We start from the raw sequence: 15,480 nt of genomic DNA on the forward strand, positions 1-15,480 counted from the left end.
GTGTCATTTCCTTTTGCCCCTCCGATACCTCTGTACAAGGTCACTTGAAGGGATAGTTTGGAGCTCGCATTGCACGCGATTAGGTTAAGAAAAAGAGAAAAAAAAAGCAAATTAAATCGTAAATGAGCGATTTCAATTCAATTTTAAAGTTAGGGAACAAAACACAAAAAAGAGTCAAAACAAAAACGCATCCAAAGAGGAAACCTGCCAAGACGAAAATTCTGAAGGTTTTTCGAAAAAACGCTCCGTTATTTTCGAAAGTTAAGGGGGGAAGAGTTATATGAACCAAACTGCAGACGAAGCCCAAAGCTAAGCGAAGATAACGCACCGCATACACCGCATCAAAAGCTCTATTTATTCGATTATCATAGTGTAAAATCCGCTCTGAATTATTCCAGCCTTTATATCGGCTAGTCCAAATAAAACTTTATTTCGCTTTCTGTGTAATAAATTATTTTTAAAAACGCTCTCCCGAATTTTGAACATTTAAGAATTTTCTGTAGAAAGTAAATGAAAAATGCATTTTGTATTTTGATATAAAAACAAACACAAGTACTTCGAAAGTTTCTAATAGCGGTTCCTCTCTTGCATTAAATTTTAAGGCCTTTCGGGATATCCCTTGGCAATTTTATAGTCGAAAACCGATGTTTACATAAATTTTCCAAAAAACGCGTTTACGGTACAGCTGCAGGGTTCACCAATTCCAAATCTTACCGTTTTTAATAATTCTTTCTTCAGTTGCAATTAATTTTGCAAATCGGTTTATTAGGTCCTTCGAAATATTCCCCCCCCCGCCGCCCCCAAAAAAATGAGTTTCGCTCGAGATGCGTGGTTTTTAATGCCCGCCGAACCCCCCTCCAATTTAAAAACAATTTTGAAATATTTAGTTTATATGAAAATATTGGTGAAACGCCAATGTCCCTACACCGTCTATAATTTCGTCCATATTTTTTTCTAATAAACCTAAAATTATTTTTTAGAAAACCCCGGGCTAAATTCGTCAGTCTCTTAATATCGAAAGGGCGGATGTTGCATTTAGGATTTTTAACAAAAACTAACGTCTATTGTTAAAATTATAAACGCAGCATCTTATTTTGACTTGGGACATTCTTAAGCAATGACGGTGTCATATAAACATTAGGGTAATTAGGTAATTGTATAATTTAACATTAAAGAGGCATCACGCATACAGAAATATATGCCCCGTCGGAACTTTTCATATAATCGACTGAAGGCTTTACTGTACAAGACCGTGGTTTGGGTGGCGTGCCATCTAGGGGTCACTAGCGGGCGGGGTTCTTATTGACTCACGGTTGCCAAGTTCACCGACAGGGGTCGCCGCCACATACAAATCTTTGATTTTCTTCTGGGGCTAAGTACAAATATTTAGCACGGATTATTTGGTATTTAGAAATCGAAATTGACGTCCAATTTCAGTCGAAACAATGGACTTGTGATATCACTTTGTCCTCGAGTGTACCGGTATCAGTTTAAAGCAATTGCGGTGTCATCTAGATAGTAGGAGGGCACTCTTGAAATTTAGAATTGTAAACACAAAGGTTGTTTAAGAAATGCGGAGGTATATGTTCCATTAGAAGATGTTTTAAACGACGACAAATATCATTTGCTCCATCATTGTGTATTGCGTAAAAATGCTTAATTCTGGATATTGTGTCATATATTAGCATATTATCTATATGACAAAAGGGTTTGACTTGGAACGACAGAAGCGAGTGCTTTTTAAGAATGTTTGAAGAAGATTATATATAATTATATATTTTTGAAATGAACAAGACTTTAGGAAAGAGCGTTGCTTGCATTTGCACATTATTTACAACACAGAGGAAATATATAAACTCTGTTGGGTTAACTAAACCTGCCATCTTCTGACATTACTTACTAAGTATTTAAAATGTTTGTTTTAGAAATATAAAGTGTAAAATTCGAAAACACTAAATTAACCCATAATATAAAAAAGAAAAATTTCTTAAATTACTCATTAATTCAAGCAATTTTTTTTTAATATTTAAATTAATTAAAAAAAAAGACATATACAATAAGCAACCTCAGAAAGAAATGTTGAAGAATGTAAAATGGTATAAATCTGGAACCTGATGACTGAATTGTGTTGCAAGTTAGTAGATTTTTTTTTAAACTGTTGATATTTATTACAATTTATCGGTTTTCATATATTCGTAATTATTGTATGTCAATAACTAAAGAGGCGATTTTTGAGTGCTTTTTTCCCTAAACGTCTTAACTTTTGAAAGAGAAGTTGGTACAGTATACAAAAACAAAATATTTTTGTAAATATCTGTAATATCACTTTAAATCTTAGTCCGGTTTAGTGCACCCCAGTTAACACTGTAGAAGAGTAGAAGGATAGTATAAGAACTGGAGGTTAACTTCAAAGAGTAAGCGGCAATATAATGAAAAGAGCTGACGCGTATATCCTTCAAGGATTAATTTATTAACAGACATTTTTGTTAATATTTATATAAAAATACTAGATAATTTATTTTCGATTTAACCAGTGGCGACCTAATTAACCAACCCATTATTTGTTTATAGACAGCACGCCACTGATTTCCTTTAAAAAAACAATAATGACATTTGTATTCATTTATGAGCAGATTTGTTCTCCCTTAATTTTTTGTAGTTCGTCGCACAGTTTTCACTTAAAAATCAAAACTAATTTCTTTGCATGCTGTCATATGAACGATATTGTTACGACTATGCAGAGAATAGGTTTTTATTTTTTTCAGCGAAAACCGTACATCCGATTGGAAAAAATCAAGAAATTAAATTTCTTTAGAAATGGTTGCAGATTGTAAGAGTAATTTTTATTTTAAGAGAAATCAGTGGGGTACTGTCAATGTGCGCCAAAATTGACGGGTGAAGTGCCGTACGCCCAATACACGTGTATTTAAAATCATTGTGGTACACTAAATAATGCATAACTAACCAAATTTCATTAAAATATGTAAAGTGATATTACAGATATTAAAAAATATATATTTTATTGTTGAAAATTTTAACACCTGTATCTCAAAAGTTAAGGCGTTTAGGAAATGTTTGTATTACATATTTAATTGTAATTACAAATTAACATTTAACTATTCTCTGGCATTAAGGAATAAAGCCTAAGAATTCGTCAGTTACAAATGTATTATTTGATGTAAAGTTGTAAAATTGTTTTTGAAAACTAACAAATGTTGGCAAGCTAGTTTTTAGGCTTTTATTACTAAAAATTTCTTATTTATATTGAACCTAGGTTGATTTTAACTTTAAAACACGCGGATACACGCTATCATTGTCAAGTGGTGATAAGGAATGTGTCTGTTTGCACAGCATTGTTTTCGTTCAAATTGCGCAACTTGTCTGTCTCCGATATCAATCGACGGGATTCAAATAAAACGAATGCAGGACTCGTAATAGATTTAATTTAAATACACACTGAAATAGGTATTCAGCATAGGAACACTTTTTTTTAATTAGCCTTTCGCGGTAGCCCGTACAAGTGCTACGTTTACATTGTTTAAAATAAATAAAAAATATTCGAAACAATAAATATTACATTTACAGCAACTTTTTATAGACCCTGGTCCGCTGTCGAACTACGCTATACATGTATAATTATGACGGGAAGTGACAAGTTTTTCGTATACTAATTAATAAAAAAAACAGGATAAATTCTAAAATACTGCCGTTCGTCACTGGTACGTTAAGTTATTTGCCTGACCCTGAAATTTTCTATGATAAGATTCACAACTCTAACACCGATTCGAACATGGATCTATACGTAAAAATTAATTCTATACACATCGATGGAATATTTATATTGTTTCTCAATTTTCATATACAATCTAGGGAACGTTGTAAATAATAAATAATATATGTACAGTCATTAGGCTATGTCATACTGGCCAAAAATTGATATGATGGGGAATGTACAGCAGATTGGAAAAATTCGGCCCCGTAAGCGCGAATTTCGTGGACAACCCTCAGTCTCGATCAACAAAACTTACCTAATTAATATATAATACATTAATGATAAACTCAATAATCAATAATAAGAAAAAACATTGCTTTGGTATCGGTTACAAATAGAACAACAATCGCGCGTTGGGGATTATTTTACACCTAAATGTTTGTACAAATCTAACTAATTCAAGCGCGGTTCAAGTTGCCGAACGCGAAACATCAATGGCCGCCGCCGCACGATGGGCCAGGGAGAGTCGAAACCATTGAAATGAACCCATGATACATTTCGTACAATGAAAGTTTTCCTTAGCGTAGGCTAATTAAATAAGTCATGACAGTTCACAAAACAAGCGATTTAAGTCGTCTTGTTACCATGGAAACGGCAACAATAATTTTATAACGTTTGTTTTGTTCCTTGTGAAAAGTGGAGGGGATTTTTTTAAACAAATTAGCATTTGACACAATTCAAAATGCAGAAAGCCCGTAAAGTTTCGAGACTAATTTTATGCTAAGTAAATTACTCCTAAAAAATTCTACATCCCTTTGAGTCATATTAAAAAAATAGCCCAAAAAGAGGCTGTTTGTAATTTATTAAGCAATATGTTACAATTTTAGTTTAGTTTAGGGATGATTCTGTGTATTACAGTAACATGTTGTGGTCTTACGTGTAAGACACAATCTTGATCCCACCTGTTCGATTTAAAAAATATATTTTTTAAAGAAAAGAAACGGAGAAAAATATTTTTCGTTATAAGTTTTGACCTATTAATATACAAATTAGAACGCTTTTATTGCGACGCAATGGTTTAACTTTTTTAGAGCTACGACTAATGCAAAAATTGTAACAAAACAGAGCAAAGTGTTTAACTCAATGATACTTTAGATGTATAAAAACCCTTATTTCGTTTCTTTCAAGCAAACAAACTTAGACATTTAAAAAAATCCGATAACAATATTTTGTTTTCATCGATATTAAATAAATAACTTTTTATTATTTACTATTTATTATTATTTTATTTACGTATCGGTTTCATGATTTAATTAAAAACTGTTTGTAAATATAGAGTTTTCTGTGAACACCTTGTATAATAATTATATTGTATTAAAGTTTGATGTTCGTAATATTTTTTTCTTTTTATTCATAATGAATTAGTCAAACACCTAGGGTTTCCCTGGCCCATTGTACATCGCGGCCGTCAAAGTTTCTAGGAAACGTCAACCGTCCTCAAACCGGGCAACGGAGTCACGCCAGATCGATCGTTAATGATAAAACAAACCGAAATCGACTCTACCGTCACCCCGTGCGACAACAAAACGGTTCAAATCGAACAAACAAGACTAGTACGTTAAGCTTGGTGGTGGAGCCGGAAAGCGTATTCCGCTCCAAGGAAAGAGTCATGTGGCTGCCTCTTTCGACGCGATACTGGTGGAAGAATCTTCGTCGCCGCTCAACATGGGAACGCTGCCCAACATGTGACCCTTTCCTTGGTTCACGACGCATTTCCGCATGTGTTTCTCCAACGTCGACGGCACGGAGAACGGCATCTCGCAAAACCTACACCTGTAAACGTCTTTGCCTATTCTGCCGTGCGTCTTCATGTGCCTGGTGAGCTTGGAACTTTGAGCGCACGCGTAGGAACACAGTTCGCACTTGTACGGTTTCTCGCCGGTATGAGATCTCCGGTGAACGGTCAAGTTGGAGCAGTTCTTGAAGACTTTCCCGCAAAACTCGCACGTGTCGTTACGCCTGCTCTCTTTTTTCAGCAGGGGATTGGGTAGAAGGGCGCTCGGCCCTGGAACCCCTTTGCCCTCCCTAGGTAACCCGGATAACCACCAGTCGTTCCTCTCCAAGTCCAGCTTAAGTCTCTTCGTCGCCTCGTAGTCGAAGGAGGGAAATAGCGGCAGAGGTTGGGGCGGCGGACCCGACAACAGCCCCTTGAACTCCTCCCTGATTTTAAGCTGAGACAGCGAGGTGTTGTTGTTGTCGCGATCCTTGCTCGCCATCTGGAGTTTCAGCGCCGAGTTGCTCTCCTGCATGCTTTCCTGCAATGCTTGCTTGTAGGCCTCGCTGTACTGCGCGATGTTGCTGAGGCCGTACTTGTCCATCAGTTCGCCGACCAGTGACGGCTGCGGGTTGGAGTTTTTTGAGCCCTGGCTCGGCACGCTCAAGTCCTCCGCCTCCTCCTCTTCCGCATCGATGTCGTCTTCGTCGTCGTCGTCGTCGAGCTCGTCCTCTTCCTCACTGTCGTCGCCGTCCAACGTCTCCAAGGATCCGGCGTTGCTCGCACGATCCTCTTGACTCCTGTGCTCCTTCATATGCCTCTTCAGCTTGCCGCTCCCGGAATACGCCTGGTCGCAAACCGAACACTTGTATGGCAGCTCGCCCGTGTGGCTTCTTCTGTGCACCTCCAGGTTGTTCTGATACCGAAACTTTTTGCCGCAATAGTCGCAAGCGTGGACAGCGTCCGCGGACGTCGAATTGCGAGGCGATCCCGGTTTTCCCGGGGGAGTGGAGGCCGATCGCGGCGTATTTATCAATTTATCGTCGGCACTGCTATTCGGCGGCGACGCGCTGGGCGGCCTGCTCGAACTGTTCCCGCTGTTGGCACTGTTGTTGTTGTTATTTGTCGGATTGCCGTTACTACTGGACGAACTGGTGTTAGTTTGGATTGTAGTTGGCGGCATTTGACAAGGCGATGGACTTGTAAATGGCGGTGAAAGCTTCCTGGGGCTTGGTGAGCTCGCCTGTGCCGCCCCAGGACTGGTTGTACCTGCTAATGCCCTCAACCGCTGTGAGTAAAAATCCAGCTGTGGTTCGAGTGATAACGGTTGGTTCGGTGTGGTTCTCTCTCTCGGTGGTAAACTGGATACCGAACCGCCTCTGTCGGCTGGAGAAGGAAAGTTCGCGTGCGGCTGCGGCACCTGTCCGGCCGCGACCGCCGCAGCTGCCGCCGCCAAGTTGAGGCCGTGATGTCTGAACTGCTCGCTGACCAGCTGATCGATGCGATAGTGATGTTCGGGCCGGGAAAATAGCGGTGCCGGCGGTACGGGAGTCATCGAGTGGTTCAACGGGGGCAGCGGGAGTCTGAGCAAGCCGCCGACGCCGAACGGGTTGTGCAAATCGGGCGGCGGTAACAAATGGTGTCGCATGTTGGGAGCCGGAGGCGGCGCTCCGGCCGAAGCCCCCGAGGAACACCCGGAGGAACTGCTCGAAGCCGAACTCGCCGAATGGTTGTTACTGGATTTGGACGACGTCGGAGACGACTCGACGTATATTTTGATCCCGTGCGAGTGCTGGACGTGCTGGACCAGCCTCCAAGCTGAATGCAGCCGCGATTTGCACGTGGAACAAACGTAGTTGCTGGGTTCTGCAACAACCAAAAAACGGGGTAAAGTCTGTTCATAGATATAAGAGAGTGACTAACCGATACGAATTAAGGAAAGAGCCGGGCAAGCTGTAAAAGTGAAATATGGCCGAACAGGCTCGTACTTTGCTTAGAATGTAATTATTTGGGGTTTTGTTAGGAAAGATACTAAACAATATTTATTTATTTATGTATTTATGTTTAAATCTAAAATAAAATTACAAATTATTTTTATTACCTACTTAAATTACTCAAAATTATTCACATAATATATCAGTATCACTATCGCTATCATTGCCTGTTCTAATTACTATTTGCTCTATATTATTTGCAATATGGATTGTTCTGCTTTTTCTATATGTTTAACAGAATTTGCCCAACTTTGTGGAGGGATGTTAAAAACTTCGGTTTGTGTGAGTTTAGGGACATTGGAGTTAACACGGGGAAAAACAATGTTACGACGAATGGCAGATCTCAGTTGGTGCCAAACATGTTCAATGGGATTAAAAATACAGTGGCAAGGTGGAAATCTTAAAACTGTATGCCCTAGATTTTTTGCATAATTGTCACAGACGTATTCCTTTTGTAGGTTCAAGCTTTGAAGAACCTCAATTAATTGCTTTTTGGTATAATCTTCGTGAAAATAAATGTCGTTATTATACATGTAGTTTTGGATTGTCGCTTTTGTGTCACATATTCATGTATTCCTTTTGTAGGTTCAAGCTTTGAAGAACCTCAATTAATTGCTTTTTGGTATAATCTTCGTGAAAATAAATGTCGTTATTATACATGTAGTTTTGGATTGTCGCTTTTGTGTCACATGAGGAAGGGGTTTTAGTCAACTGTCTACTGTGACAACTTGCATTGTCCATTACAATGACTCTGTTAGGAGGAATGTTTGGAACTAGTTTGTTTTTAAACCAACTTTCAAATAAATCAGAGATGGTGTCTTCATGGTAATCCAGAGAAGTATCTTTAATATTTTTCGCAGACAGAGAAAGTCCATTTGGAATCCAATCATCTTTAGAGCCAGCATGCAAAATAGTTATTCTTTTACCTCAATTTTTGATGGCGCGTTTGTTTTGCACTTATCATATGTGTCGAACCAGGTTTCATCCAAGTAAATAATTGGCCTTTGTTGTTCTCTGTAAATTCAAGTTTTTTCTAGATATTCCAGTCGCCATTTCCGAATTCTAAAAGATTCCATTAAAACTTTTGCCTTTGTCAATTTTTTAAAATCTAAAACCCATGTGTTGAATACACTTCCATAAGGTAGTTCTGCCACATTTAACACCGGTTTCATCTTTTTCAAGCCTCCTAATTAAGATATCTAATGTAGGCACGCTTTGTTCCTCATATAATTGGTAAATTTTACACCGTATTATATCTTGATCACTTTCATCTACACTCGAGGAAATGTCAGCATCGCTTCTTTTTGTCCTCGCTGAAATGGGATTATTCACAATTTTCCATACAGTTGATGTTGGAATTTTCGCCAATGTGGCCGTTTCTTCTAAAGATGCTTGCTTGCTGGCACCACGTTCAATGAGAGACAAATAAATATTGTTTATAACTTCCTTAGTCTCAATAGAATAGTGTTTTCTACATTTGGGCGGGAGCATTTCCTGAGATACACTAGATTCGCACATATTTTGCATAATTCTCACACGACTCAACACACGCTGCATTACACACGAAATAAGAATGATTACTAGTAAACTTAAACTAAATAGTATACCAAACCAAAGAATATTAAAGACAGGTAGGTATAAAATTATTTTCTATTACTGACCACAATTTTACCTGAATTTAAATTCCGAAACTTTAGGTTGGAAATCCCATTCAAAACCATTTGGTCACTTTCTTTTATCTATGAACAGACCATACACTAAATAATGCCTCTTGATATATATTTTATTTTTGAAAACTTGGCCACACCGTATCTCAAAAGTTAATACGTTTAAGACACATGTCCATATGAAGTACTTTTTTTGAAATGGAACCAAAAATCGCCCCCTTGATTATTGACATTCAATTAGATACCACCCTGTATAGCAAATAGTCGTTCGATATAAGCTTGGGAACTTTTTTGCAGTTTTACATTTGCGCGGTTCGAGAACTACAAAGAGCGATATGTAAATGACGCTTTGTATGTATATCCCGATACACACCTTCACGTTTGGCTGTGATTTTTGCTCGTTCCACATTATTATTTATGATTTAGTTAACAGTTCGGTCTGTTCAAAGACCGCATCAGCATAAGTATCACAATAACGCGGCCTTTTTGAGTAACTGTGTTGTGAGTACTTATCGACGTGTAGAAATTAGAAGTGCAGGAATTTCTCTGAGCCGTGCAAGCAATTGGCAGCTAATTATATTGGGATAGTGACACGCGTTATTTCAACAATGTGTTTAATAGGACCTACAAAAGGTTCTGTGGCCTTAAACGATAGCCAAACTTTCTTCATATTGAGGTATTCAACCTAGTATCATAGTTAGTGGTTAATATAAAATTTTTTTAACGATATTTGAATAATGTTGATTCTGGTCCGATCCTATCAAAAGCATTTGGTGAGGATGCCCTTGTCATTACCTTAATTTTGTTATAGTTTCATAATCTCAAATTTCATTCTTGCCTAATTGGACATTACTTTCCTGCCTTCGGAAAGTGTGCAAAGATTATTCTACTGCAAACTGATATCGTGTCAAAGGGTGCTACAGGGAAGTACTTTGGGACCTATGTTATATAAAAATTATACAGTTAGCGTTATAAGGTCTTAAATATGTGAAGCAAATGGATAATCTAAAGCAGGAGTGAATTGGTGCAGGGTTCATGTCCATTCCAAAGCTACGATCCTTTTCAGTAATGAATGAGATATGTTTCTCTTTATTATTTGTGAAAATCATCATTTCCGTTAGAATTTATTGCAGCTAGTGTTTTGTAACTATTAACTTTTAGAAATCCTAAACAATAAACAATAATAATAATAATAATAATAATAATAATAATAAATAAATAAATAAAACAGCACTGCGATTGCCACTTTAATGTGACGACACACAGTTGGCGAGTACAACGATCAACTTCGATCTAACTAAAGTAATCTAAGTGAAATAATCTATCTCCCTTATATTTACCAAAAACCTGGACCTAATATTAAATACAAAATTGAATTTTTCTAACCATATAAACCTCTGTTTAAAAAAGAATTATTCTAATTCGAAATTGCTGCACCCATATAAGCATTATCTTAATATTGAAGAATTAGTGCTTTTGTGATGGTGCCACATTTTAATTAGTGTGAGTGTTTTCAATAAACCAAGAACACAAGTCCAAAGCTCGTGGTTGAGATTTATTTTTGGAATGAAACTGGAAATAATTAAAAATAATATATAGCTGAAATATTGATAAAAAATCCAAAACAAAAGAAACAATTTTCGAAGAGGACATGACCAGTTTATTTGTTAAACAATCTAAAAATTTGCGATTTTGAACAGTCGATTTTAACATTTAATTAAAAAAATAAAACACAGCTCTTGAGATCTTGAGTTAGAATTAAGTTTTTTTTCGAAATGAAGAGTCATACAACTAAATTTTTTTAGCTCATCAGCCTTCATGTTTGTTTCAGATATAGACGCTGAAAGCACTTTATTCTATAAATTGTTCTATTTTATTTTATTGCTTTCGTGTATTATTTTCTTGACACAAGAGCGATTGACTGAGAATCCGTCTCCTGCTTTCTCAAAATTCAATATAAAACTATCAACTTAAAACACTTAACCTCTTCTAAAATTCCTATAAAATAAAAACACAACACTAATGTCTTTTAAAGCAACTAATGGCCGTGTGAGCATATATACATAGGATGGAGGCCTCAATTATCGTAAAAATAATAGTAACTTTAGGAAAGACGTGAAAGGTTTAAGTAGTGTTTCTTTTAAAACTAACAGTTTTTAAGGTTTTTTTAAATACATTTTTTCGACTCCCGTCTGTAAAATACCTAATTACCCACCGATCTAGCGTGCGGGAAGCGTCACTTTACCACGTCAGTTTCGTTTCCCAGGAATCCGAGCTACTTCGGACATTTCCGGGATTTTACCGCACGGATTTGGGAGCAATCGGATGTTTTCGGAGATATTTCCCACACTTTGAATTTTGACGTTTGTCAATTTTGACGGTCATATCAGTGAATGTATTCGTGTTTTTTTTTGCGAAAATGTACCCAAAAACTAACGGACGTAGAAAAAGTATAGTATGCAACATGTTCGGTAAACTTTTTAAATCGCTCGTTTATTAAACACTCGCTCCGCTGCGCTCCGCTCGTGTCAAATAAACTCGTGAGTTAAATGCCGTTTACTGCACTTGTTGCATAATATACTATTACACTACGTTTTATTAAGTTAAGTATTAACCAGAATCAATGCTTGTCTACCTTTTGATATGATCAGCGATCTTTCGAATGTCGGGATGTCAGAATGGAGAAAGATAAGAAGGTTTGGTTCCAGATTCTCGGATTTTAGTTTAATGGAAATAATGTTGATAGTATCGGAAATAGGAACTTTAATAAAGAGGGATTCAAGGTCCAAACTAACCGGAATATCGTTTCAATCTAATGTAATGGTTTTTAATTGTTCAATAAAATGAAGTAGCACATTCTTAATTTTAATATCGATAAAACTAAAATTCTTGCATGTAATTCATTTTTCACGAACGAAAAGTCTGAAGAGAATATGGGAATTAGTCATCAGAGACTGTGTTCATGCTTCTCCTTTAGCTTTAACAGGTACAGAATTGACCGAATCCAGAGGTTTTGTAAATAGTAAAGTTGGGATCGCCTATTTTGAATTTTCCTTCATCCTTGTCGACAAAGTGCCGCTGAAGGTCTTGGGCATGCTGTCCATGAAGGACCATACTTTGCTACATTACTATACTCTTCATGGACAGCATGCCCTGCTACATTACTATACTCTCTGAGGTTGTCTTTACGCTATTATTAGTCTATATCTGTGGATCGCGGAAATTTGGGGGTGTATATTTGAGTATTTTGAAGTCATTCAGCTCTATATTTTGAAAGTCTGAATGATTTTTAGATCGGAACTTCTATTTGCTGACCAAACCTTTAAATTTAGACCAAGCATTCAATAATGAGTCACGTACGCAACACGCTCGTGAATGATAACGCTTTCCAAATACTTTCACTCAGTAGACCGAACTAATAGGGCGGTAGGGAGTCGGAAATCGCCGGTGTTTCCTGTTCCTCGATCGTCCGTCCGACATCTTTTTTAAATGGGACATCGTCGTTTAACGCAGTCAATCGATTCGCTAAATTACTGGAGAGAACAATGGCCGGCGCGGTAAGGAAAAGAAGCTGCATATCACCGAGCCCGTCATTATGTTCCGACATCCGTCGGCTCGGTCGTCATCTCGAATGATACATACATATTTCTAAACTAAAAAACGCCTGTCTACTTATCCACACTTCCTCGACGACCTGGGATAGTTTAGTTGTCGTAATTTCGAAACTATGCGAGGATATGGTTGTGACTCGAAAGAGACCACTAAATTTACACTTTTCACTTCAACTGCCTACCATGGCTTTGACAATTTAGCACTAAATTTATCTAAATCATATTTAGATGGCAGGCCTCAGGGTGTACATTGCAATGGTTACCTGACCTTTATTTTTTTAATCTATACAATTAGTATTTTAAAAGCTGTAGTTGTTTGTAGTGCTCGCGTATATGTTACTGTTGCTAAGAATACTGAAAAAATGAATAACAATGAATTGGATGGTTTGTGTAAATTATCATTAGAACCTAAACTTAAATTAAATGCACTTAAGTCTTATGCACTATTCTTTGGTGCAAGTAAAAAGGTAACCGTAGTTAACCAAACAAATTTTTTTGAAAATTAATAATATTTCTTTAAATGCCAGAAATCTTAGTTGGAGCTTAGTTTTCGTGGACATATTAAGAAACTAATTAAAAAACATTTACTGACTTAAAAATTTTCTACGTAATCTACGCAAAAGTTTAGTATTATCACATTTTAACTATTGCGATCTTATTTTTGGCTAGTATCATCTTGAGTATAGGATAGGATAGCTGTTGTAGGTTTGCTTGCACTCTCCGTAGATATGGTGTCCATTAAAAATAGAAAAGCCTAGCACTCTCCATTTGGCAAATTTTACTCATCGGCTTATTACTGGTAGTCACCCTTCCCCTCTGAAAGCGTCATCAAAGCCGTTCACATAGTAGTTTAAGAACTGATAGTGTGTTTACACTTACTAAATATGATACTTTCCTGTTTATGAGGAGCTATATCTATGACGCAACTATGCTTCTTGAAAAAAAATTAAAATTGAATTTATAAAATGCCAACTTTCTGGAGTACTTTTATTGCAATATTTTTTATCATAAGAATACATTTTTTGATCTTGAAGGAAAGCAAAAGTATTGTTGTAAGATGTCTTTTTTTACATTTTGGTATTTAGCAAAATTGATCACGTGATTCTTTTTTTCTAGAAATAACATATTTTGATCGTGTTTGTTGTTGTCATCCGAAGTGTAAAGCAAAAATGTTGTTGTAGAATAGATAGTTAAAATGTACTTCTGAGCGACTCGGTTATTAAGCTGTTCAAAGATATACAGTCGAAAATCTATATAGCGAAATTTAAGGGACTGCTTTTTTTTGTTATAAAGAGTTTCCGTCATAAAGAGTTATAGGCACTTGAAAAATAAGAATATTGTAATATTTAATTATTTTATATACATATTTTAATATCTACTTAGGAACATTTTATGTAAATATTTAATATTATTTAATAATATTCAAATAATCGGTGATTTTCTTTTCAATTTTTTTAGTATGTCAATACGTTCGATAGGGGCACCTTCCCTATGATGCATAGCAGCTTAACTGAACATAGGGCTTGTTGAATGGTTGGTGGTGGTTCCAGATCAATTTCTTCATCTTCTTCTTTCTCTTGGTGCTCTTCCTCACCATTTCTTGCTTGTTGTAATATGGCTTCCTCTGTAAAGTCTGCGGTTGTAGGCAAATCCTGATCTATCACCATAAAATTTTGCAACTCCTCACTTGTAAATGTAATTGTTGTTTGAAACTGCTTTATCCACTCGCTTAGTGGCTGATCATCCTCCAAGCCCTGTTCGCATTCTGTCTCAGTAATAAGTCCTGCGAGACGATATGAGTGTTGAATTGTTTCTGCTGTCACCTCTTTCCGAGGTTTACTAATAAAGTTGACTGCATCTAGCATATTAATGGAAAATTTGTCTTCGGACTTGATCATTTCCATTAAAATGTTTTTCCTGTATCGACTCTTAAGACATTTTATTAGACTCTGGTTGTTGTTTTGGCTGGAAGAAATGCCAATTCAATAATTCCTTAAATTTGGAATATGGGGATGTGCAGGGCAGTTATCTAAGAGAAGTAATATTTTCCTCCCCCTTTAATTCTGCAGCCCATTTCCGTATCTCCTCTTCAAAAATTTGAGATATCATCCATGCATGCATCATTGTTTGCCTGCAAATGCTTGATGTTCTTAATACATAGTGGGTTAGTTAACTTTCCAATCACCACTAGCTTCCTTTTTTCTCTTCCACTCATATTGGCAGCTACAAACACTGTTATAAGTTCTTTAGAAAGTTTTCCACCCACACACTTTTCACTTCGAAATTTAAGTTTATCTGGCATCACATTGTAAAAAATACCAGTTTCGTCAGCATTAAAAATATCGTCAGCAGAGTATTTTTCTGCTAGTTTTGGTCACGTCTTCTGCAGCTAATCGTTTGTGACGTTCTCTGTCGATATCACTGGCTCGATAATGCCAAGCTGTTCAGCAAACTTTTCTGCTTTTAGTTTTACGATAGGTCCAGAGAGTGGTACATCTTTAATGCTGCTGTTGGAACCACTGCAACATTGCCCGATCCAAATCTTCAAATTTTGGTTTTCTTATCTTTTTACTAGAACTGCCTGCCGCTTCAGCCTGAATGATTTTCTTCTTTGCACTTCCAAATCGTGGATACAGTCGACGGTGTAAGTCCGTATCAACGTCCCACATCACTTTTCCCTTCTCCCCATTCTATCTCCCGAATTAAAGCAACTTTATCATCT

At 36.8% G+C, this 15,480-nt stretch overlaps 1 protein-coding gene across 2 annotated transcripts in view; it reads right to left on the reverse strand.

The window, feature by feature from the left end:
- Positions 1–3,431: 3,431 nt before the first annotated feature.
- The window catches only part of LOC132705379 (B-cell lymphoma/leukemia 11A), a 96,567-nt gene continuing 84,518 nt past the window's right edge, over positions 3,432–15,480 (reverse strand). For both annotated transcript variants that reach the window (XM_060675933.1, XM_060675932.1), the window contains exon 3: positions 3,432–7,352. In XM_060675933.1, the coding sequence (XP_060531916.1) occupies positions 5,380–7,352 (1,973 nt within the window). In that variant the 3' untranslated portion in view covers positions 3,432–5,379. The remainder of the gene's footprint in view (positions 7,353–15,480) is intronic.

The sequence above is a fragment of the Cylas formicarius genome, unplaced genomic scaffold (genome assembly GCF_029955315.1).
Source record: "Cylas formicarius isolate icCylForm1 unplaced genomic scaffold, icCylForm1.1 PGA_scaffold_7__23_contigs__length_41026272, whole genome shotgun sequence".
Classification (NCBI taxonomy): Eukaryota; Metazoa; Arthropoda; class Insecta; order Coleoptera; family Brentidae; genus Cylas; species Cylas formicarius.